This window comes from Acinonyx jubatus, chromosome A1 (genome assembly GCF_027475565.1).
Source record: "Acinonyx jubatus isolate Ajub_Pintada_27869175 chromosome A1, VMU_Ajub_asm_v1.0, whole genome shotgun sequence".
NCBI lineage: Eukaryota > Metazoa > Chordata > Mammalia > Carnivora > Felidae > Acinonyx > Acinonyx jubatus.
Genome location: NC_069380.1, coordinates 28,851,731 through 28,877,597, shown reverse-complemented (window position 1 = coordinate 28,877,597; position 25,867 = coordinate 28,851,731). Strand labels below are relative to the sequence as shown.

Here is a 25,867-nt window from a genome sequence, read left to right as displayed (position 1 = left end):
ACCTGTGGTTAACTGTGGGCTGGAAGCAGATGATCCTCCTTCTGATGAATTGTCAGGGGGTCAATAGTAGCTTAATGCAATGTCACAATGCCTGCGTTATTCATCTCACTTCATTTCATCCCATATGCATTTTATCATCTCAAATCACAAGAGGAAAGATGAGTACAGTTCAGTCAGATATTTTGAAAGATCACATTCGTATAACTATCAGTACAGTATATTGCTATAATTGTTCTAGTTTATTATTAGTTATTACTGTTAATCTTACTGTGCCTAATTTATAAGTTAAATTTTATCATAGGTGTGTATGTATAGGAAAAAAACCCAGTATTTAGAGGTTCTGGTAGTATCTGCTTCTGCAGGCATCCATGAGGGACCTTGGAATTTATCCACCATGGATACAGGAGGACTACTTTAGTTGAATAGAAAGGCACCATCAATCGTCTGAATCTAAACTGACATTTGAAGAATCCTTCATTTTCAACAGCAGAATATACATCCCTCTCAAATTCACATGGAACATTCACCAAGATAGACCACATTCTGGGCCATAAAACTTACCTTAACACATTTCAAAGAATAGAAATCATGTAAAGTATACTCTCCGAACACTGTGGAATTAAACTAGAAATCATTAACAGAAAAATAACTGGAGAACCCCAACATGTGTAAGGGGTAAACAACACACTTCTTTCCTCCCACCTCTCAGCTTTACTGGAATATTATTGACAAATAAAAATTATATATAGTAAGGTTGTACAACACGATTTTTTAAAGGTGTATAACATGATGATTTAAGATATTTTGTGTAAGGATTAGCACAACTAAATTAATACATCCATCCCTTCACATAGTTACCTTTTAAAAATTTTTTTGTGGTGAGGACATTTAAGATCTACTCTTAACAGATTTCAAGTATACAATACAGTATTATTGACTATAGTCACCATGCTGTACATTAGACACCTGGAACTTAATGCATCTTACAACTGAAATTTCATACCCTTTAACCAACCTGTCCCTATTTCCTCAACCCCAGTCACTGGCAACCACCATATATTCTCTGGATTTATGAGTTTGAGATTTTTACATTCCATATATAAGTTATCATACAGTATTTGACTTTCTGTGCCTGGCTTATTTCATTCACTTAGCATAATATCCTCCAGGTTCACCCATGTTGTTGCAAATGGTAGGATTTCCTTCTTTTAATGGCTGAAAAATATTCCATTATATATGTATGCTACATTTTCTTTACTCATCCATCAATGGATACTTAGGCTATAGCCATATCTTGGCTCTTGTGAGTAATCCTGTAATGAACATGGGAGTGGGGATATATTTTCAAGATATTTATTTCATTTTCTGTGGATATACACCCAGAAGTGTAATTGCTGGATCATACAGTAGTTCTATTTTTAATTTTTTGAGGAATCTCCATATAGTGTTACATAGGGCTACGCCAATTTAAATTCCTCCCAACAGTGCTGAATAAAGCATTTCTCCACATTCTTGTTATCACCAACACTGGTTATCTCTTGTCTTTTTGATATTATCACCCTAACAGAAGTGAGGTGACAGCTCATTGTGGATTTGATTTCTTTTTTCCTGATGATTAAGTTGATTATGTGTTGATGAGAAGTGGTAAGTGTGGACACTCTTGTCTTGGTCCTAATCTTAAAAAAAAAAAAAAATCATCCAACTTTGCACCATTAAATATGATGTTAGCTGTGGACTTTTCATATATGGCTTTTACTGTGTTGAGAAGCATTTCTTCTATAACAAATTTGTTGAAACCTTTTATCATGAAAGGATCTTGAATTTTGTCAAATGGGTTTTTTTTTTTTGCATTGATTGAGATGTTCATGTACTTTAATCTTTCATTTTGTTAATGTGATTGATGTATCACATTTATGGATTTGCTTATGTTAAGCCAACCTTGCATCACAGGGATAAATCTCACCTGATTATGGTGTGTTTTTCTAGTCTCTTTTATTTATTTCTGTTATAATCTTTCTTACTTTTTTTCTTCTCCTGTTTTTGGATTTAGTTTGCTCTCTTTTTTTTAATTCTTGAGATGTAAAGTTAGGTTGTTTACTTGAGACTTTCTTTTTTCCCAATTTAGACATTTATTGCTCTAAACTTCCCTATTAGAATGGCTTTTGCTGCATCTCATACGTTGTGGTGTGTTGTTTCTATTCATTTGTCTCAAAATATTTTGGGTTTTCCTTTGATTTCTTCTTTGACCCATTAATAGTTCAGAAGTGTGTGGTTTAATTTCCACATACTTGTGAATTTTCTAATTAACCTCCTGTTATTGATTTCTAGTTTCATACTATTGTGGTAAGAATAGATACTTGGTGGTATTTCAACGTTTTTAATTTTAAGAGTTGCTTTGTGGCCTCACATAAGATCTATCCTGGAGAAAGTTTTATGTGCCCTTGAGAAGAATGTGTATTTTACTGGTATTAGATGGAATGTCTGTTTGTCTCTTAGGTCCATTTGGTATAGTATTGTTTACACTTGCTATTTTCTTATTTATTTTCTGTCAAGGTGATCTCTCCATTGTTTATAGTAGAGTATTAAAATTCTGTATAATTATTTTATTTTGTTCATTTCTACTTTCCTTTCCATTAGTATTTGTTTTTTATAATTAGATGCTCAAATGTTGGGTGTATAAATATTTACAATTTATATCCTCTTGATGAATTGACCCTTTTATCATCATATAATGACCTTGTCTCTTGTTACCCTCTTTTACATTAAGTCTATTTTGTCTGATATAAATGTAGCTACCCTTGCTCATTTTGATGTCCATTTTCTTGGAATATTTTTCTCCATACCTTCAGTTTTCACCTATCTGTGTCCTTAAAGCTAAAGTGAGTCTCTTGTAGGTAACATATCATTGGAATTTGTTATTTACCCATTTAGTCTTTCTATGCTATTGCTTGGAGAATTTATGTTTAAGTACTTTTTGATATGTAAGGACTTACTATTGCTGTCTTATTGTTTTCAGATTTTTGTAGTTCCTTTATTCTTTTTCTTTACTATTTATTTTTGAGAGGGCGAGAGAGAGAATGCACATGTAAGCAAGCAGGGGAGGAGCAGAGAGGGGGACAGAGGATCCCAAGTGGGCTGACAGCAGCAAGCCCAATGTGGGCTTCAAGCTCACAAACCAAACCACGAGATCAGAACCCTAGCAGAAGTCAGGGCCCAACCAACCGAGGCATCCAGTCACCCCTGTCGTTCCTTTATTCTGTACTTCCTCTGTTGCTATTTTTCTTTGTAATGTGATGAACTTTTTTGTAGTGGTATACTTTGATTCTTTTTTTTTTTTTTTAATGTTTTATGTTTCTTTTTTTTTTTAAGTATATTTATTTTGAGAGAGAGGGAGAGCACATACGTGGGAGAGAGGCAAAGAGAGAGGGAGAGAGAGACAATCCAAAGCGGGCTCCATGCTCAGTGCAGAGTCCAACTTGGGGCTTGATCCCATGAACCATGAGATCCCATGGGATGGGATTCTTGATGAGAACCACCAAGAATTGTGTGCTTAACCGATTGAGCCACCCAGGCACCCCAATCTTTGTGTTTCTTTTACACGTTTTTTCTCTGTGGTAACCTATCAGCATACATAAAGTATTTTATAATTATCCTATTTTAAGCTGATAAAAACTTCAACTGCATACAAAACTCTACCTTTACTCATACCCTCCCCCCTTTTTGGTTATTGATGTTACAATATACATTTTTTTTATAACAACACTTTTTATTTTTAAGTTTATTTATTTTGAGAAAGAGAGCGAGCAAGCACGCGAACAGGACAGGGGCAGAGAGAGGGAGAGAGATAATCCCAAGCAGGCAGAATTTCTGCACCACCAGCACAGAGCCTGGTGGGGAGCTCGAAGCCACAGACTGTGAAACCATGACCTGAGCCAAAGTTGGATGTTTAACAGACTGAGCCACCCAGGCACTCCTACAATATACATATTTTAAATATTGTGTATCCACTATCAAATTATTGTTATATTTATTTTTAACACACTAATTTTTTTTAAAAGTAGAATTTATGCCCAACATGGAGCTCAACACAGGGCTTGAATTCATGACCCTGAGATCAAGACCTGAGCTGAGATCAAGAGTTGGTCACTTGACTAACTGAGCCAACCAAGTGCCCCATTAATATATTAATTTTTGAAACTTTTAAATTAGAGTTGAAAGTAATATATGCACTACTATTACAACATTAAAAAATTCTGACTTTGACTATATATTTGTCTTTACCATTGAGTTTTTATTTATTTATTTATATGTTTTTCATCGTTAATTAGAGTCCTTTCATTTCACTATGAAGAAGTCCCTTTACCATTTCTTGTAAGGCAGATCAAGTTGTGATAAAATCCCTCAGCTTTTGCTTGTTTCAGAGTACACTGTCTCTCAGGACAGTTTTTCTGGGTATAATATTCTTGTTTAGCAGTTTTTTCCTTTAATAGTTTGAATATATTCTCAGACACCCTCATGGCCTTCAAGAGACCTTTCTCAGTAGAGGCCTTTCTACTGAGAAATCTGCTAATCTTATGTTACTTCTTGTATGTGATGAATCAGTTGCTGCTTTCAAAATTCTCTTTATCTTTGACTTTTGACAATTTTAATGCATCCTGGTGACCTTTTCAGGTTCATACTATTTAGGGACATTTGAGACTCATGAACCCAGATGTCCAAGTCTCACCCTAAATTTGAGAAGTTTTCAGCCATTTTTTAAATATACATATATCTGTGTATGTGTGTGTGTGTGTGTGTGTACATATATATATATATACATATATATATATATATATATATTTTAGAGAGAGAGATGAGCAGGGAAGTGGGGCAAATAGAGAGAATCCTAAACAGGCTCCACACTGAGCATAAAGCCTGATGAGGGGCTCAGTCCCACGACCCTGGGATCATGACCAAAGCTGAAATCAAGAGTTGGACACTCAATTGACTGAGTCACTCAGATGCCCCTATTAATATATTTTTGTTAAATTTCTTTGTATTTTTTTCCTGAAAGACTTTGTTTTGACAGCACTGTTGAGGTTTTACTTCAATCCCAAATTTCTGAAACAGAAATCAGAAGTAAATTAGAGGGGAGGGAGGGAGGCAGGCCAAGGAGTAAACAGAGTTTGACTAGAAAATAGAAGAGGGCATGTGTGGTGAACATTCCCAAGCAAGGCCATTCCTTGATGGAGGGGGTTGGCAGGCAACTTGCCTTATGCAGGGGAAGGAGGAAAGATCCCCTGGGGACCCTACAGAGGGGTCCCCCTCTTCTTAGAGCTTCCTCCTCCAGGGAAAGCTTTCCACAGAGATCAGCCACAACCTCAAACAGGACTGTCCACCCACCTCTTATCCTGGTTTGACTCCCACCTCTGTTCTGCCTGGAAAGTGTGAGATTTGCCTCCTTTGATCACTCTTTCTGTTGTTTTCCTATTTCACAAGATTCTGATGTGATGGGGGAAGGGTATAACCCACTTAGAAACTACTAAACTTGTCACAGCTTTTGGTGCTCTGTGAGTTCCTGTTATCTAGGTTGGTTGTGTTCCCCAGAAATGCCTCTCCCTACCCCCAAGCCACAAATGCCAGAGTTGGGGAGCAGCCTCCTAGCTCAAGTGCCTCTGACCTCTGTGGCATAAATATCTTCTTCTGGCCCCTTAGAAATATAATAAAAGGGGGGCGCCTGGGTGGCGCAGTCGGTTAAGCGTCTGACTTCAGCCAGGTCACGATCTCGCGGTCCATGAGTTCGAGCCCCACATCAGGCTCTGGGCTGATGGCTCAGGGCTTGGAGCCTGTTTCCGATTCTGTGTCTCCCTCTCTCTCTGCCCCTCCCCCGTTCATGCTCTGTCTCTCTCTGTCCCAAAAATAAATAAAAAACGTTGAAAAAAAATTTTTTTTAAAAAATTAAAAAAAAGAAATATAATAAAAGGTCACAAGTGAGTCAAAACCAGGTAAATAAACTTTTAGAGGGAGAGAGGAGGGTGGGAGAGGTCGGTGGGTAGATATCACTGCATTGGACATTTATTTCCTTTACACATTGCTCTTGATACCAGATATTTCTTGTCTTTTCTTTTTTCTTTTTCAGTTTTTAGAGAGAGAGCACAAGTGGGGGAGAGGGGAAGAGGTTGAGAGAGAAAGAGAGAGAGAGAGAGAGAGAGAGAGAATCTCAAGTAGGCTCCAGACTCAGTGTGGAGCCCTGCACTGGGCTCGATCCCACGACCCTGGGATCATGACCTGAGCTGAGATCAAGAGTCAGATGCTTAACCAAGTGAGCCACCCAGGGGGCCCCCAGCCATTTTTTCTTTTAAATAGACTTTCTGTCCTTTGTCTCTGTCTTTTCTCTTTTTGGGATCCTCATTATGCATATAAAGCTTCCTTTGATGGTGTCCCATATGCTTTCTTCATTCTTTTTCTTTTCTTTTTCTTTTTGATTCTCTGATTGGAAAATTTCAAAGGACGTATCTTCAAGTTCACAGCTCCTTTCATCTGACTGCTGGCATGCTATTGAAGCTCTTTATTGACCATTTCACTTCAGGCGTTGTATTCTTGAGATCTAAGATTTGTTTTCTTTTTAATGATTTTTATTTCTTTGCTGAAATTCTTATTGTGCTCATGTATTGCTTTCCTAATTTCATTTAGTTGTCTATATGTGTTTTCATCTCGTTCACTGAACTTCTTTCAGATGAATATTCTGGATTCTTTGTCACTCAGTTCATAGATCTAATTTTTTAAAGGGTTATTAGAGCTTTATTAGTTTCTTTTGATGGTGCCATGTTTGTCCGATTACTCATGATTCTTGGATCATTGCACTGGTATTTCCATATTTGAGGAAGAGGTGTCTTCCTCCATTGTTTACTGGTTTACTTTAACCGGGAAAGATCTTCCCCAATCAGTCCAGCCTGGGGTTCTGGGTGTCTCAGCTGGAAGGCAGGGACTGCTCTGGATCTCTAGTTGTGCAGGGCCATTGCTTGTGCTCTGATGTTGAGAAAGGCACTGCTCTGCAGTCAGGCAAAGTAACTGTCTAGGGTCCCTGGTGAGATGAGTCTGTAGGCTATGCTTCTCAACTGGTCAAGGTCACTGGTTGACCTCTCTGTTCGGGTGGGTTTGCAAGCTGTGCTCAGGAAACAGGCAGGGACATAGGCTGAGCTCTGCATGCAGGTGGGGCTAAAGGCTGAGCTCTACAGATAGACATGGTTGCTGTCCAGGATCCTTGCACAGTTAGGGTCTCTGGGTTGGGTGGGGCCAGAGGCCATGCTTTGCAATTGGGTGAGGCTGCTGGCTTGGCTTTCTGTTCAGCTGGTGTGTTAGAATGGTCTCCATAGCAGGATTGAACTGTTGACTGAGGATCAATACTAGACAGAACTGCCAACTGCGTTCCCTGACCAGATGGAACAACTGGCTCAGATCCATGGGTGAATGAAGTCACTAGCAGGGTTCTCTGGTTGGGTCGCCACCACCAGTAGGAATGCAGTGCCACAGAATGATCATTGCACTGACTGCTGTGAGTTCTTCCCTTCTTCTTTGTTTCTAGCTGACCCCATTTTGTATAGCCCTGCTTATTTTCCCAGTGTTCCATGTGAGGTGAGACAGAGCCAAGCCTCTGGGAAGCGTGCTGGAAGGCTGGATACACTAGATGTCAACCCCAGGCCCCCTTTTCTCCACTGGAGAAACCATGGGCCCAGGGGAACTCTGTGTGGCACTGTGCCAGCCTGTGGGAGAGGCACGTTGGTCAAAGTGAAACCACTCCTTTTAGACTTCTAATGTGGCTTTTACCCATTTTTGTTGTTCAAGGGTGCTTCTTCCTCACCCCTGGGTTCTAGGATTTTCACATTGATGTTATTTTCTGTGAATAGTTGCTTGTTGGTCTTTTTGTAAGGGGGACTAAATTCCAGGACTTCCTATCCCGCCATCTTGTTTTCAAAAAAAAGAAGTACTGGCATTTATTCAATTAAGATTTAATTATCTTTCAACTGAGGAAAAAAATAAATGAATGCTTTCTTAATTTTTTTTTCAACGTTTATTTTATTTTTTTGGGGACAGAGAGAGACCGAGCATGAACGGGGGAGGGGCAGAGAGAGAGGGAGACACAGAATCGGAAACAGGCTCCGAGCCATCAGCCCAGAGCCCGACACGGGGCTTGAACTCACGGACCGCGAGATGGTGACCTGGCTGAAGTCGGACGCTTAACCGACTGCGCCACCCAGGCGCCCCTGAATGCTTTCTTTACAGAAGAATAGAAAGAAAGGTGGAATTAGAAAGTCACCATTTGCAATGTCAATATAAGAGTTGAGTCAGGGAATGATTGTTAGCAGTTGCTACAATCATGAGATCGAAGTTTTGGGGCAATTATTTATCATTGGAAAACAAGCTACACTCAAATTCAGCATCTTTAAAATAAGTAAAATTTATTGTCCTGCAGTTCCTGCAGACCTGAAATCCATTTATTTAGCTGGGATTTAGCTGGGTTTTTCTGACTCAACTTTTCTCATGAGGTTGGGGGGCCACTATTGGCCAGGACTGAAGTCATCTCAAGCCTCTACTTGTGCTATAGGATCTGCTTCCATAGTCTACAGTTCCTCAAGAATTGTTGGAATGAAAAAAAAAGAAAAGAAAAAAAAAAAAGAATTGTTGGAATGAGGGCCTCAGGTTCTCCCCATGCCAGGCTACCCCAGCATGAGAGATGGGACAGAGAGATAAGGAGAGGAGTGGAAGCTACTTCAGTTTTTTTTTTTTTTTCATAACCTAATCTTGGAGGAGACATCCCACCACTACTTTCGTATCTTATTATTAGTAGAGAGGCTATAAATTCAGTCCACATTCAAGGGAAGGAGTTTACATAAGTACATAACATGAGCAGAGATCATTGGGGATAATCTCAGAAGCTGCCTACCACATCAAGGAACCAAATGTTTATATGATGCCACAGATTGCATACTAATTATTAATTGGAAAATGAACCATTACAATAAAGAGACATGACAGTTATTTTAGTGAGACTTTCTGATTATGTTCTTACAGATGTGATATAATACATACAATATGAACTCTATAACATTATCTATGAAAATCTTGCCAAATGCTTTTAACCTGAATTTAACTAATCTTTAGGCTTAATTTAATTTATAATATATCAAGGGGATAGATGAAAGTCACTGGATTATTCAGGGTATGCCAGAGAAATAAAACCAATAGGACATATATATGAATAGATTTATTAATAAGGAATTGGTTCATGCAAATATAGTCTCAGAATCCACTTTCTACAAGCTAGAAACCCAGGAAAGCTGGTGGTGTAGTTCCTGTCAGAGTTGGAAGGTATGAGATCAACCAGGAGCACCATTGGTGCAAGTCCCAGTAAGAGGACAGACCAATGTCCCCGTTCAGTCAGGTGAGAGTGAATTCTCCCTTCCTCTGCCTTTTTATTCTATTCAGGCCCTCAGTCAATTGGATAATTCCCATCCACATTGGAAAGGCAATCTGCTTTACTCAGTCTACCAATTCAAATGCTAATCTCCTCTGGAAACACCCTCACAGACACACCCGAGAAATAATGTTTGCCAAATCCAGGCACCTTGTGATCCACTCAAGTTGACATATGAAATTAAACATCACAATTACTAACACCTAAGGAAGTAGCCAGACAAATCCATTTTGCTGGATTGTTTAAAAAGTCAGTGTTATATGAAAAAAAGCTAGAGGAATTAATCTAGAAAATAAAAGTATGCAACCAAGTGCGATGCATGAATCTTAGATTCTGGATTGGAAAAAACAAACATAACCCTTGAACAATGCAGGCATTAGGGGTGCTGACTGCCCACACATTTGAAGATCCCTGTAGGGGTATCTGGGTGGCTCAGTTGGTTAGGCGTCCTACTTCTGCTCAGGTCATGATCTCAGTTTGTGGGTTCAAGCCCCGCATCAGGCTCTGTGCTGACAGCTTAGAGCCTAGAGCCTGCTTTGGATTCTGTGTCTCTCTTTCTCTGTCCCAGCCCTGCTCACACTCTTGCTCTTAAAAATAAATGAATAAACAATAAGAAAAAAAGAAAGAAAATCCACACATAACTTTTGACTCCCCCAAAATATAACTACTAATAGCCTACATTGACCAGAAGCCTTATCAATAAAATTGATAAGTTGACTAACACATATTTTGTATATGTATTATATACTGTATTATTACAATAAAGTAAGCGAGAGAAGAGAAAATATTATTAAGAAAACCATAAGGAAAATACATTTACAGTACTGTACTGTAAAAAATCCAGGCATGGGGCACCTGAGTGACTCAGTTGAACATCCAACTTTGGCTCAAATCATGATCTCGTGATTTGTGAGTTCAACCCCACATCAGACTCACTGCTGTTGGCCTGTCAGCACAGAGCCCTCTTCAGACCCTCTGTCTCCGTCTCTCTGACCCTCCCCTGCTTTCACTCTCCCTAAAATAAATAAATATTTAAAAAAAAATCCAGGCATAAGTGGATCCATGCCGTTCAAACCCATATTATTCAAATGTCAACTGTGTATGTGTATATATGTATATGTGTGTATATATGTATATGTACACTATATATACATATATATATGTATATATATGAAGAGGGAGGGAGAGAGGGAGGAAGTACAGGGAAAAGAGAAAAGCAAATATGTGTATGTATAAAAGAGAATATGTATATGTATAAAAGAGAAAAGCAAATATATATATATATGTATATATGTGTATATATGTACACATATATACATGTATATATATGAAGAGGGAGGGAGAGAGGGAGGAAGTACAGGGAAAAGAGAAAAGCAAATGTAAAAAAATTAATAGTCATTAAAATATGTGTGGCATATATAATGTTCATTGAAGTATTTAAATTTTTTTGTATGCTTGGGGGCAACTGAGTGCTTCAGTCAGTTAAGCCTCTGACTCTTGATCTCAGCTCAGGTCATAATCTCACGGTCTGTGAGATTGAGCCCCATGTCGGACTCTGTGCTGAAGCAGGAAGCCTGTTTGGGATTCTCTCTCTCCCTCTCTCTCTGCCCCTCCCCTGTTCAAGTGTGCTCTCTCTCTCTCTCAAAATAAAATAAACTTAAAAAATTTTTCTGTATGCTTGAAATTTTTCGAAATAAAAATTTGGTGAAAATCTCTCTCATTCAAATAATTCCACTGGGCTTAAAATTGTTTCAGCTAGTCTTTTCTGGTATGTATTTCCTCTCTGGGAAATGCCTAAAATAATAGTTTCCCTTACTCAAAATCATTTCTCAGAACAATTACTACATATATCATGCCAAATTTTTGTGCAGTTATTTTTCTAAGAACTGAATTGGCAACTCCTGAAAAAAGGACTGTGTTTTATTTATCACTGCCATTTCTATAAACCTACACAGTAGACTACTCTTATTAGACCATCTGTTGATGCTCATTTTAGTTAAGCCAAAGAAAAACAAGAATTAGAAGCTAAGCACATAAGTAGTGGTAAGCCAACACTCTAAATATGGTTTATACATTATAGAACTCATTAAACTTTCAAAGAACTTTATATCTGTGTCCCAGAGCTGCTCATTGAGTGACTCAGATTTTTCATAATTTGTAAATACTCTTTTAAAATAAAAGTAGCGCTCTTCTTCCCAAATTGATCCATAGATTGAAGCAACTCCATCCAATATACCACCAAGTTATTTTGTGAATAATGGAAAACTGATTATATGGGGAGTAACATCAAGATCATGACAGTGTAAGGCATCTATCTTTTTGTCCTCCTATTAAACAACTAAAGAGACATCCACCCATAAATAAAAATGCCTCTGTGGGAGGCACTGTGGGATCCAGCACCATATGCCAAGGGATCTTGGAGTAGTCTTGCCCACTTGTGCATGCAGTAATATCCAGACAGCCCTCAGTATGGGTGACAGAAACAGTAAAACTCCAGCAAACCTGTCTCAGTGCCTCCAGACTGCATTTGGGGAAAACCTGGAAGAGCGCTGAACTTGGGCAGAAACCCACAGATAATAGGTAGTTTGTAGAAGCCCAGCCTTCCCAAGGGAAGATTTGAATACACTGTTGGAGAAGAAAGAAAGAAAGAAAGAAAGAAAGAAAGAAAAATAAAAGAAAGAAAGAAAGGGTTTGGATACATTGGAGACAGTAAGAACTTTTCCTGTGTCACCACGCCCCCAAGGTAACACTGCAAGGGATGGGATCAGCTGGCAGTGACCTCCCCCATGGTAAGAAAGAGAGCAGTGAGTGAATGCTAGGCTTCCCCTGCTGTGAGGTATGCTGCTGGAGAAACCTGTTTCTTTCTAGCAGCACCCAGAGTGCTGAGGTATGACCTCCACGATTCAGAAGAGGGAGATTGGGAAAGATGCAGATAAGAATATCTAAGGGCATTAAAGAACACATTCTTGCTGACTGCACTCAGGATTTCAGCAGGAATTCTACCCTGAAGCCTCTGGAAGAACCTTACCCTAGGATCCCCCACTGGGCGCATAGGCACTACCAATGCCCTGTGTGCTAAACCTACACTTGTCCCATATCTGGCTCCTGAGTGTGATGGTGAGAGTGAGCTCTCTCCAGTAAACAGACTGCTCTCAGAAAAATAGACCAGGGTCTGCAGGCAAGGGAAAAAGCACAATCTTGAGCTGTATCTCCACCTTCTGGAAAGTAAAAGAAAGGTTTCTATAAACCAGCCTTGTGTGTTTTAAGAACCATAGAAGACATAAAAGCTTAAGAAATATACCATGAGAGGGAGCAAGAAGTATGGGGCAATTGTATCCATAGAAGGTCTGAGTAAAACCCAGATATAAGAGGACCAACACACAGCATATCCCACCTGAAGGCAAGACATAAAGATCTGAGAATTTTATGCTGCTTCAAATGTGAAAGCAGCAATGCAAAAACTACAAGGAATTGAAAGAATCAAGGAAACACATAATCAAAACCAAACAAAAAAAAAGTTGTCCAATAACCAAAATCAAAGGCACAGAACTTAGTGATCTAGCTGATAAAGAATTCAAAATAACTGTTTTAAGGAAACTTCAATGAGCTAAAAAGAAAACACATAAACACAATTTAATAAAATGAGTAAAATAATACATGAACAAAATGAGATATTTACATTTTTTTCTTTTTTAAAATATTTATTTATTTATTTTGAGAGAGAGAGAAAGACAGAGAGAGAGTGCAAGAGCAGGAGAGGGGCAGAGAGAGGGGGAGAGAGAGGATCCTAAGCAGACTCTACACTGTAAGCATACAGCCCGACGCAGGACTCCATCTCATGAACTGTGAGATCATGACCTGAGCCAAAATCAAGAGTCAGATGCTTAACTGACTGAGCCACCCAGGCTCCCCTGAACAAAATAAGATATTAACAGAGATAAAATGAGATATTTAATGAGATATTTAACACAGAGACACTTAAAAAAAAAGAACCAAATAAATTTTGGAGCTGAAAAAGAATCAACAAAATGAAAAATGCAATAGAGAGTGTCCACAGCACAATAGACCAAATGGAAGAGGGAATAAATGAAGAAGAGGATAGGAACTTTGAAGTAAACTCATCAATGGAAAACAAAGAATAAACAAAAAGAAGTGAAGAAAGCCTATATAGGAAAGAGGACTGTGTCAAATGTAGAAATATTAGAAAAATCAAGATTTCCAGATGGAGAATAGTGGGAGAAGGGGTTGGGAGGAAGACGACCTCAACTACCTCCATTTGACCTTAGTCTGTATTTTTTAATTAAGTTCTTTCCAGCTTATCTTTTAACTCAGGCAAAAGACCTAGCAGCCAAAAGCATCCTGTGATGAGAACGGAAGCTACCTCCTCAAGGAATACAGACCCCATGTAATTGACCCCTAGACAGTGATCTATCTTTACTGCCCAGATGCACGTACCCACCAAATTTGATCCCACATTTTTCTTATATAAACCTGAAAGAATTTTCAGCACTTTGGAGACTGTCTTTGAGAAGCTAGTCTGCTGTTTCCCCAGTGTTGGCCTCACTGAAATAAATTCCTTTCTAGTTTCACCACCACTCATCTCTATGCCTCTGGATTGGTCAGTGATGAATTGCTGAACCTGGTCTGTTGGGACCCTGGGAACTAGGCGCTCTTGCACCCTTGTGCTCTGGTTACAGGGGCAGAAAGTTTATTTAAAGAAATAATAGTTGATAATTTTCCAATCCTGGGAAGAGAATTAGATATCCAAGTACATAATGAAAATAGATCACCCTATTATCTCAATGCAAAACAACCTTGTCTGAGACAAACTATATTAAAACTGTCAAAAATCAAAGATAGGAGGAGCTTGGGAAGATGGTGGGGTAGGAGGATCTTAAGCTCATCTTGTCCCACAGATACACCTAGATACCAGTCACATCAGTGCAACTAACCCAGATAACAATCCAAAGACTGGCAGAACAGAGTCTCTACTGTTAATTATAGAGAGGAGGTCACATCAGAAAGAGTAGGAGCGGTGGAAGTCGAGATAAACCAAACTCTCCTGTGAGACTAACCACAAAAGGGAGGGACACCACAAACATGGAGAAGGGAGAGGAACAGAACCCACACCAGGCATCCCAGTAACAGGAGACCTGCACCGGGAAAACAAGTCCCTATAACCTTTGGCTTTGAAAACCAGTAGGGCTTAACTTCAAGAGTTTGTAAAACCAGTGGAGGTTAACTCTAGGTACTTTAAAAATGAACAAGCTCGGCTCTTGGGAGAGCCAGATGGTGATAAAAAACTGAGTTCCTGTCCTTAAAGAGATGACATAACAAACAATCCTGCCAAGATACAGCATAGAAGCAGCAGTTTGAAAAGAGCCTGGGGGATAGGGGAAGGAGATTTATTTACTAATCTCAGAACATGTGCAAGTCAGTCAGGGATCTTTAGGAGGCTTCTCCAAGAACAAAAAAGATGACGGGTGCCATTTCTTCCCCATTTCCACCACCCAGCCTAGATAGCTGGCCACCTGCAGGAACCAGCTTGAACACTCTCCATTTAGCTTGCTAATACCACATGCCCCACTCCCATATTCTCCTGCAGATCTTCCTACTCCAACCTGCCCATTCAGCAGGAATCTCTCCACAGTGCTCCTGATGTGTCTCATTCTGCAAGCAGCCCTGACAGCGAGTAGCACCGCTCCAAAATGACTCCTGCACTGGGAAGACAGGAAGATAACCACACACACACACACACCAGTGCAGCTGCAGCTCCAGGAGTAGGCTGGAGAAGCTATTACAGATCATACATCTGATCTTATTGCCAGCACTGCCCACTAACAAAACCTCACAGGAGGCAGCACAAGGAGAGAGTCCTATAGTTTGGGGCCACTGCAACCCCAACAGATAGGACTGGGGGCAGCCATCTGGTCTGACTGCAGGCTCCACCCCCAATAAATTCCTCTCAGGAGACAACACAGGGAGAGTGTCTTGCAGCTTAGTGCAACTGCAGCCCTGTCACATGGGCTGAGGGCAGGTATCTGGTCTGACCCAACTGCAAACACAAGGTACCCCAGACTGGTCTCTTAACAGCACAGGGAACAAACCTTGCTCACCACAGGCCAAGTGGGCCACTGCAGCCAACTATACTGAAGGCAAACCTGGCTCAGCCACAATAGTAGGGCACACAAAACACACAAGAGATACCCCTGCTGAGCTGGGGACATTGCACTACAGGCCACTACAGGACCTCTTCGTCATAAGTCCACTACTTTCAAGAGCAGGAGATGTAGCTGAATTTCTGAATACATAGAAATAAACACAGAGAATTAGACAAAATGAGACAGAGGAATATACCCTAAATGAAAGAACAGGACAAAAGCTGTAAAATCAATTATATCTATAAAAATTTGTCAAAGTAGTCACAGAATAAAACAATGTAAAGTAGGACATCACATATGTAAAATAGGGGTGGGGAGACTAGCAATTCAGAGCTTTTAGAATGGGTTAAAACTTAAGCAACCAATAACTAAATATAACTGCTATATGTGTAAGATGTTGTATATAAACCTAATGGTAACAACAAGCTGAAAACCCATAATATACATGCAAAAAATAAAGAAAAAGGAATATAAACATATCACTAAAGAAAGCCATCAAACAACAAGGGAAGAGCAAGAGAAGAGAGGAATGGAGAAGAACTACAAAAACCTTCCATAAAAAAGTAACAAAATGCCAGTAAGTACATACTTATCAATAATTACTTTGAATGCAAATGGAGTAAGTGTTCCAATCAAAAGACATAGGGTTAGTGAATGGATAAAAAAGCAATCCATCCATATGCTGTCTATAAGAGACTCACTTCAGACTGAAAGACACATCCAGATGGAAAGTAAAAGGATGGAAAGATATCATGCAAAAATGGAAGTGAAAAGAAAGCTGGGGTAGCATTCCTAACATTGGAAAAAAAAAATAGACTTTCAAAGACTATAATATGAAACAAATAAGGACACTACCTAATGATAAAGGGACCAATCCAGTTAGAAGATGTAACAACTGTAAATATTTATCACCCAAAATGGGAGCACCCAAATGAATAAAGCAGCTAATACCAAATATAAAGGGAGTAATTGATAGCAATTCAATAATAGTAGGGGACTTTAACAGCTTACTTTATATCAATGCATAGATCATCCAACCAGAAAATCAACAAGGAAATGGTGGCTTTGAATGATGCATTAGACAACATAGTTCTAACAGATATATTCAGAATACTCCATCCTAAAAGAGCAGAATACATATTCTTTTCAAGAGCACAGGAAACTTCTCCAGAATAGGTCACATGTTGGGCCACAAAACAAGTCTCAACAAACTCAAAAAGTCTGAAATCATATCATGCATTTTTTCCAACCACAATGGTATGAAACTAGAAATCAATCGCAAGAAAAAAATCTGTAAAGAACACAAATACATGGAGTTTAAATAACATGACACTAAACAATGAATAGGTCAACCATGAAATCAAATGGAAATTAAAAAAAAAAATACATGGAGGGGCACCTGAGTGGCTCAGTCAGTTGGGCATCTGACTTTGGCTCAGATCATGATCTCACGGTCTGTGGGTTCAAGCCCCGCGTCGGGCTCTGTGCTGACAGCTCAGAGCCTGGAGCCTGCTTCAGATTCTGTGTCTCCCTCTCTCTCTGCCCCTCCCCCGCTCAAGCTCTGTCTCTGTCTCTCTCAAAAACCAATAAACATTAAAAAAATAATAATAAATTTAAAAAAAAAAAATACATGGAGACAAATGAAAATGAAAACACAATGGTCCCAAATCTTTGGAATACAGCAAAAACTATTCTAAAAGGGAAGATTATAGCAATAAAAGCTGACCTCAAGATGTAAGAAAAATCTCAACAACCTAATCTTACACGTAAAGGAACTGGAGAAGAAGAAGAAACAAAGCCCAAAGCAAGTAGAAGGAAAGAAAGGGTAAAATTAGAGCAGAAAGAAATGAAATAGAAACTTAAAAAGACAATAGAACAGAACCAGGAGCTGGTGCTTTGAAAAGATCAACAAAATTGATAAATCCTTAGCTAGCAGCCTCAAAAGAGATGGGGTTGTGGGTGGAGGGGGGTGCAGAGAAAAAGAGACACAGAAAGAGAGAGAGAGAGAGAGAGAGAGAACTCAAATAAATAAAGTCAGAAATGAAGGAGGAGAAATAAACAACACCAGAGAAATACAAAGAATTACAAGAGAATACTATGAAAAATTATATGCCAACAAACCTAGAAGAATTGCACAACCTACAAGAAATGGATAAATTCCTTGCCGTATATAAACTTCCAAAACTGCATCAGGAAGAAATACAAAATTTGAACAGACTGATTACTAGCAATGAAATTGAATCAGTAGTAGTAGTAGTAGTAGTAATAGTAATAAACCCTCAACAAACAAAAGTCCAGGACGAGATGGCTTCACTGTGAATTCTACCAAATGTTTAAGGAACAGTTAGTGCCTATTCTTCTCAAACTATTCCCAAAAATAGAAGGGAAGGGACAGATTCCAAATTCATTCTATGAAGCAAGCATTACCCTGATACCAAAACCAGATAAAGACAATACAAAAAAAAAAAAAAAGAAAACTACAGGCCAATATCTCTGATAAACATAGATGCAAAAATCTTCATCAAAATATTAGCAGACTGAATCCAACTGTACATTAACAAATCATTCACCGCGATCAAGTGGAGTTCATTCCAGTGATGCAAGGTGGTTCAATATTCACAAATTAATCAGGGTGATACCTCACATTAAGAAGAGAAAGGATAAAAACCGTATGATCATTTCAATAGTTGCAAAAAAAGCATTTGACAAAGTCCAATATCTATTCATGATGAAAACTCAACAAAGTGCATTTAGAAGGAACACACCTCAACAAAATAAAGGACATATATAAAAAATCCACAGCTAATATCAATGGTAAAAAACTGAGAGCTTCTCCTCTAAGGTCAGGAACAAGACAAAGATGCCCATTCTCACTACTTTTATTCAACATAGTACTGGAAATCCTAGCTACAGCAGACAACAAACAAACAAACAAACAAACAAACAAACAAACAAAAATGGCATCTGAATTGGTAAGGAAGAAGTAAAACTGTCACTATTTGCAGATGACATGGTATTATATAGAGAATTCCCTAAAGACTTCACCAAAACACTACTAGAACTGGTAAATAAATTCAGTAAAGTCTCAGGATACAAAATTAACATGCAGAAATGTGTTGTGTTCCTATACACTAAAAGTGGTAGAAAGAGAAACTAAGAGAATAATACCATTTAAAATTGCACCAAAAAAATAAAACAAAATATATAGGAATAAACTTAACCAAAGAGGAGAAATCTACATCATACTCTGAAAACTATAAAACACTGATGAAAGAAACTGAAGATGATGCAAATAAACAGGAGGATATTCCATGCTCATGGATTTGGAGAACCAATATTGTTAAGATTTCCATACTACCCAGAGCAATCTACAGATTTAACTCAATCCTTATCAAAACACCAACAGCAATTCCTACAGAACTAGAACAAATAATCTTAAAATCTATATGGATCCGCAAAAGACCCTAATAGCCAAAGCAATTTGAAAAAGCAAAAACCAAAAAACAAATCTGAAGGTATCACAATCTCAGATTTCAAGATATACTACAAGGCTACAGTAATCAAAACAGTATGGTACTAGCACAAAAATAGACACATAGATCAATGGAAAACCATGTAGAAAGTCCAGAAATAAACCCAATAATTTTCTGGTCAATTAATCTATGACAAAGGAAGGAAGAATATACAATGGGAGAAATGCAGTCTTTTCAACAAATATTGTTGGGAAAACTGAACAGCTACATGCCATAAAAATGAAACTGGACACCATACACCATATATCATTCTTAACCATACAAAAATATAAACTCAAAATAGATTAAAAACCTAAATGTGAGACCTGAAACTATAGAATTCTTAGAAGAATACATAGGCAGTAATTTCTTTGATATCAGCCATAAAAACATTTTTCTAGATGTGTCTCCACTGCTAAGGGAAATAAAAGGAAAATTAAACTATTAGGACTACATTAAAAAGAAAAAAAAGCTTTTGCACAGCAAAGGAAATTATCATTAAAACAAAAAGGAAACCTTTTTGGGAAAAAGATAATTGCAAATGATATATCTAATAAGAGGTAAATATACAAAATATATAAAGAACTTATACAACTCAACACCAAAACACCCAAATGATCCAATTAAAAAATGGGGAGAGGGCATGAATAGATATTTTCCCAAAGAAGACAAACAGATGACTGACAGACACATGAAAAGAAGCTCAACATCACTAATCATCAGGAAAACGCAAATCAAAACAACAATGAGATATTACCTTACACCCATCAGAATGGCTAACATAAACACAAGAACCAAGAAGTGTTGGTGAAGATGTGGAGAAAAATGATCCCTCATTCATTGTTGGTGGGAATACAAACTGATGCAGCCACTGTGGAATACATTGTAGAGGTTCTTCAAAAGTTAAAAATAGAAATACCACATGATCCAGTAATACCACTACTAGGTATTTACCCAAAGAAAACAAAAACATGAATTTAACCCCTATGGTATTACAGCATTATTTACAATAGCCAGGATATGGGAGCAACTCAAGTGTCCATCAATAAATAAATGAATAAAGAAGAGGTAATGTGTATTATTCAGCCATAAAAAGAATGAAATCTTGCCATTTGCAACAATATAAATGGATCTAGACAGTATAATGTTAAGTGAAATGAAAAGATGCTAATTATTGACAATAAAACATGTGAAAGCATCCAACACAGTGGTAAAGGTAAATACACAGTCAGATTTAGAAAACTCTCATTTTGGGGGCATCTGGGTGCTCAGTCAGTTAAGCATCTGACTCTTGATTTCAGCTCAGGTCATGATCTTAAGGTTGGTGGGATCAAGCCCCATGTTGGGCTCTGTGCTGATGATGCAGAACCTGCTTGGGTTTGCTCTTTCCCCCTCTCTCCGCCCCTCCCACTTGTGCTCTCTCAAAATAAACAAACATTAAAAAAGGAGAAATTACAAAATTAGTGAATTTTGTAATAGGATGATGTACTTAGCTAAAGTATAAAGGTTGAAGGAATAGAGTAAAATAAAATAACTGTAGCTACTATAATTAGTTAATAAGTACACATTTTAATGAGAAGTAAATTATAACACCAAAAATATAAAGGGTGGACATAAGGGTAGAGTTTTTTTATGTGATCAAAGTTAAGTTGCAATCAGCTTAAAATGAATGATTTTTTCTATATGATGTTTTGTGTAAGCCTTGTGGTAACCACAAAGCAAAGCCTTAGAGCAGATGCACAGAAGATAAAGAAGAAACAGAGTATCCAACTATGGAAAACTACCAATTTACAAAGATAGGCAAAACATGGGGAGAAGGAAACAATGGAACTATAAAACCACCAGAAAGCAATTAATAAGATGGTATTAGTAAGTCCCTACATACCAATAATTAAATATAAATGGATTGTTCACCAATCAAAAGGCACAGAATGACTGGATGGATAAAAAACCAAGAACCATCTATCTGCTGCCTGTAAAAGATTCACTTCAAATTTAAAAACACACATAAGCTCAAAGTGAAGAGAGGGAAAAAGATGTTCCATGCAAGCGGAATCCAAAAGATTCAGACAAAATAGACTTGAAGCCAAAAACAGTAACAAGAGACAAAGAAGATATTTATATAATGATATAGGAGTCAATTCATCAAGAACATATAATAATTATAAATATGCACACCCAGAATGGAATATCTAAATATATTAAGCAAATACTAAAAGATCTGAAGGGAAAAACAGACTAAAATACAATAATAGTAGGGTATTTCAATACTACACTTTCAGCGATTGACAGATCATCCAGGGAATGATCAAGAAGGAAACATTAGACTTGAACCACTTACAAATTTTTAAAAATGTTTATTTATTTTTGAGAGAGAGAGAAAGAGACAGAGCATGAGTGGGGGAGGGGCAGATAGGGAGGAAGACGCAGAATCCAAAGGAGGCTCCAGGCTCTAACCTGTCAGTATCAAGCCTGACTTGGGGCTAGAACCCACAAGCAGTTGAGATCCTGACCAGAGCCAAAGTCGGACACTCAACCGACTGAGCCATCCAGATGTCCCAGACCGGAACCACTTTAGACAAACACATCTAACACATATTTATAGAACATTCCACCCAGTAGCAGAATACACATTCTTCTCAAGCACACATGGAATACTCTCCAGGACAGATCACATGATAGGCCATGCAGCAATATTAGAATATTTAAGATAATTGAAATCATACCAAATATCTTTTTTGATAACAATGGTATGAAACTAGAAACCAGCAGCAAAAGGAAAGCTGGATATTTTCAAGCAAGTGGAAACTAAATAACACACTCCAGAACAATGAATAGGTCAAACAAAAAATGAAAAAAGAAACAAAAACATATCTCAAAACAAATGAACATGGAAACGCAACATATCAAAACATTTGGGATGCTGCAAAAATAGTTCTAACAAGGATATTTATAGCATTAAATGCATATTTTAAGAAAATAGCAAGATCTCAAACACTACCTAACTTCACAACTCTAGGAACTAGAAAAAGAGGAACAAACTAAACCTAAAGTTAGCAGAAGGAAGGGAAATAACACTGATCTTAGTGGAAATAAATGGAATAGAGACCAGAAAGACAATATGAAAGATCAATGAAAGTAAAGCTGCTTTTTCAAAATGATAAACAAAATTCAAAATGATAAATAGATGATAAACATAACAAAACTTTAGCTAGTTTAATTAAGAAAAAAAACCACAGAAGACTCAAATAGTTAGAAATGAAAGAGGGGACATTACAACTGATACAAAGAAATTCATAGAATCGGTAAAAGACCACTGTGAACAATTACATGCCAATAAATTGGATCATCTAGAAGAATTGGGTAAATTCCTAAAAGCATGCAATCCACCAAGACTGAATCAGGAAGAAATACAAAATCTGAACAGACCAATATTGTGTAATGAGATCAAATAGATAATCAAAACCATCCCAACACAGAAAAGCTCAGGACCAAATGACTTCACTGGTGAATTCTATCAAATATTTAAAGAAGAATTAATGATAATCCTTTTCAAAGGTCCACAAAATTGAAAAGAAAGGAACACTTCCAAACTCATTTTATGAGACCAGTATTACCCTGATAACAAAGCCAGATAAGTACACTACCAAAAAAAGAGAACTACAGACCAATATTTCCAATGAATAAAGATACAAAAATGCTCAACAAAATATTAGCAACCTTTAGTTGAGCACATTAAAAGAATCATACACCATGATCAAGTAGGATTCATACCCAGATGCAAGAGAGTGTTCAACAAATACAAATCAGTAAATGTGATACACCACATTAAATAGAATGAAGGATACAAATTGTATCATCATCTCAATAGATACAGAAAATGCATTTGACAAAATATGACATCCTTTCATGATAAAATGCTTAAAAAATAAGGTACAGAAGGAATATACCTCAACATAATAAACGTCTTCTATGACAAACCCACAGCTAACATCAGATTTAACAGCAAAAGATTGAAAGCTTTAACCTCAAAGATCAGGAACAAGACGAGAATGCCCACTCTGATCGCTCTTATCAACACAATATGGAAAGTCTTAAAGCAATTAAGGAAGACAAATAAATAAAAACATTCAATAATAAAAGACAATAAAGTAATTGTATGAGTCTTTAATACCACCCCCGCCCCCCTGTCAACAATGGATAGATCATCCAGACAGGAAATGAAGGAAACAGCAAGTTTAAACAATACCATAAACCAAATAGATGTAACAGACATGTACAAACATTTTATCCAACAGGAGCAGGATATATATTCTTCTCAAGCATACAGGAAACATTCTCCAGGATAGATAATATGTTAGTGACGACAATAATATAAAACTAGAAATCAGTAATAGAAGGATAATTTGAAAATTCACAAATAATGTGTACATTAAACAACACACGTCTGAACAACTAATAGGTCAAATAATAAATCAAATGGGGTATCCAAAAATATTTTGAGACAAATGGAAATTAAAACACAATACCAAAATGTATGGGATGCAGGACAAGAAGTTCTAACAGGAAAATTTATAGCAATAAATACCTACATTAAGAAAAAAAAAATATCTCAAATCAACAACCTAATTTTACATCTCAAGGAACTAGAAAAACAAAAATGAAAACAAAAAGTAAACATAGCAAAGTAAGAAAACAATGATCAGAGCAGAAATAAATGAAATAGAGACTAGAAAAACAATAGAAAAGATCAACAAAAGTAAAAGCTGCGTTTTCAAAAGAAACAGAAATGATGAACCTGAAGCTAGACTAAGTAGGAAGAAAAAGAAGACTCAAGTAAATAAAATAGTAAATGAAAAAGGAGATAATACAGCTAAAAACTCAGAAAAACCAAGGATCCTCAGAAACTACTATGAACAGGGGTGCCTGGGTGGCTCAGTTGGGTAAGCATCTGACCTCGGCTCAGGTCATGATCTCACAGCTCCTGAGTTTGAGCCCCACGTTGGGCTCCGTGCTGACAGCTCAGAGCCTGGAGCCTGCTTCGGATTCTGTATCTCCCTCTCCCTCTCTCTCCCTCCTCTGCTCATGCTCTCTCTCTCTGTCTCAAAAATAAATAAACATTAAAAAAATTTAAGAAACTACAATGAACAATCATAAGTCAGCAAATTAGATATAACCTAGAAAAAAATGGACACATTCCTAGAACATAGAACCTATGACTGAATCAGGAAGAAAAAGGAAATCTGAACAGAATAATAACAGATAAGGAGATCGAAGCAGTAATCAAAAACTACCCCCCGCAAAGCCCACATCCATATGGCTTAGTTGGTAAATTCTACAAAACATTTAAATAATTAATGCCAATCCTTCCTTAAACTCTTCCAAAAATTGAAAAGGAGAGCACTTCGAAACTCATTTTATCTTTACTCTCAGACCTAAGCCAGATAAGGATACTATAAGAAAGGAAAATTATAGATCAATATCCCTGATGAACATAGATTAAAAAATCCTCAATAAAATGCTAGCACAGTATAGCATAGCATATAGAGTTGCGAAATCACTATGTTGTATGCCTGAAACTGATGTAAAATTGTGTCAACTATACTTAAAAAAATACTAGCATACTGTATTCAAAGCACATTAAATAGATCATACATTCATTATAATTAACTGGGAATTATCTTTGGAATTCAAGGTTGGCTTATACATAAATCAATGAATGTGATACAGGGGTGCCTGGGTGGCTCAGTCAGTTAAGCTTCTGACTCTTGGATTCTATGTCTCCCTCTCTCTCTCTCTCTCTGTCCCTCCCTCGCTCATACTCTCTCCCACTCAAAAATAAATAAAACATTTTTTAAAAATTAAAAAAAAACAATCTAATTTAAAATAGCATTGGAAACAATAAAATACTTAGGAATAAATTTAAACAAGAAGGTAAAAGATCTGTACACTGAAAGGCATAACATAAGACATGGATGAAAGAAATTTGAGTAGGTACAAACAAATAGAAAGATATTTCATGTTCAGGCATTAGAAGTATTAATATTGTTAAAGTGTCTATACCACCCAAATCAATCTATAGATTCAATGCAATCTCTATCAAAATTTCAATGTCATTTTTCACAGAAATAGAAAAAAAATAATCATATAATTCGTATGGAATCACAAAAGACCCCGAATAGCTAAAGCAATTTGAAAAAGAAGAACAAAGTCACAGGCATCACATTTCTAATTTTAAAGTACAGTTGTCCCTTGAACAACACAGAAGTGAGGGTGCCCTGTGCGGTCAAAATCTGAGTATAACTATGGGTTCCCCCCAAACTTAACTACTAATAGCCTGCTGTTGACTGGAAGCTTTACAAATAACATGAACAATTAACATGTATTTTGTGTGTTATGTATATTATATTGTAGTCTTACAATAAAGTAAGCTAGAGAAAGGAAAATGTTATTTAAAAATCATAAGGATGAGACAATATATTTACAGTACTGTATTTATCAAAAAGTTCTGTGTATAAGTGGACCCATGCAGTTCAGACCCATGTTGTTCAAAGAACTGTATCCTACAAAGTTACAGTCATCACAAGAGTATGGTATTGGTATAAAAACAGATAAACCAATGGAACAGAATAGAGAGCCCAAAAATGAACCTCTGCATATATGGTGAACTAATCTTTGACAAGGGAAAGAATACACAATGGGTAAAGAATAGTCTCTTCAATTGGTGTTGAAAAATGGAT

General features: G+C 37.3%; 1 protein-coding gene across 1 annotated transcript in view; it reads right to left on the bottom strand.

Moving 5' to 3' along the window:
• KBTBD7 (kelch repeat and BTB domain containing 7) overlaps positions 1 to 25,867 on the bottom strand; it is a 65,097-nt gene continuing 39,230 nt past the window's right edge. The window contains exon 4 of the mRNA XM_053216120.1: positions 1 to 138. Coding sequence (XP_053072095.1) covers positions 116 to 138 — 23 coding nt within the window. The 3' untranslated portion in view covers positions 1 to 115. The remainder of the gene's footprint in view (positions 139 to 25,867) is intronic.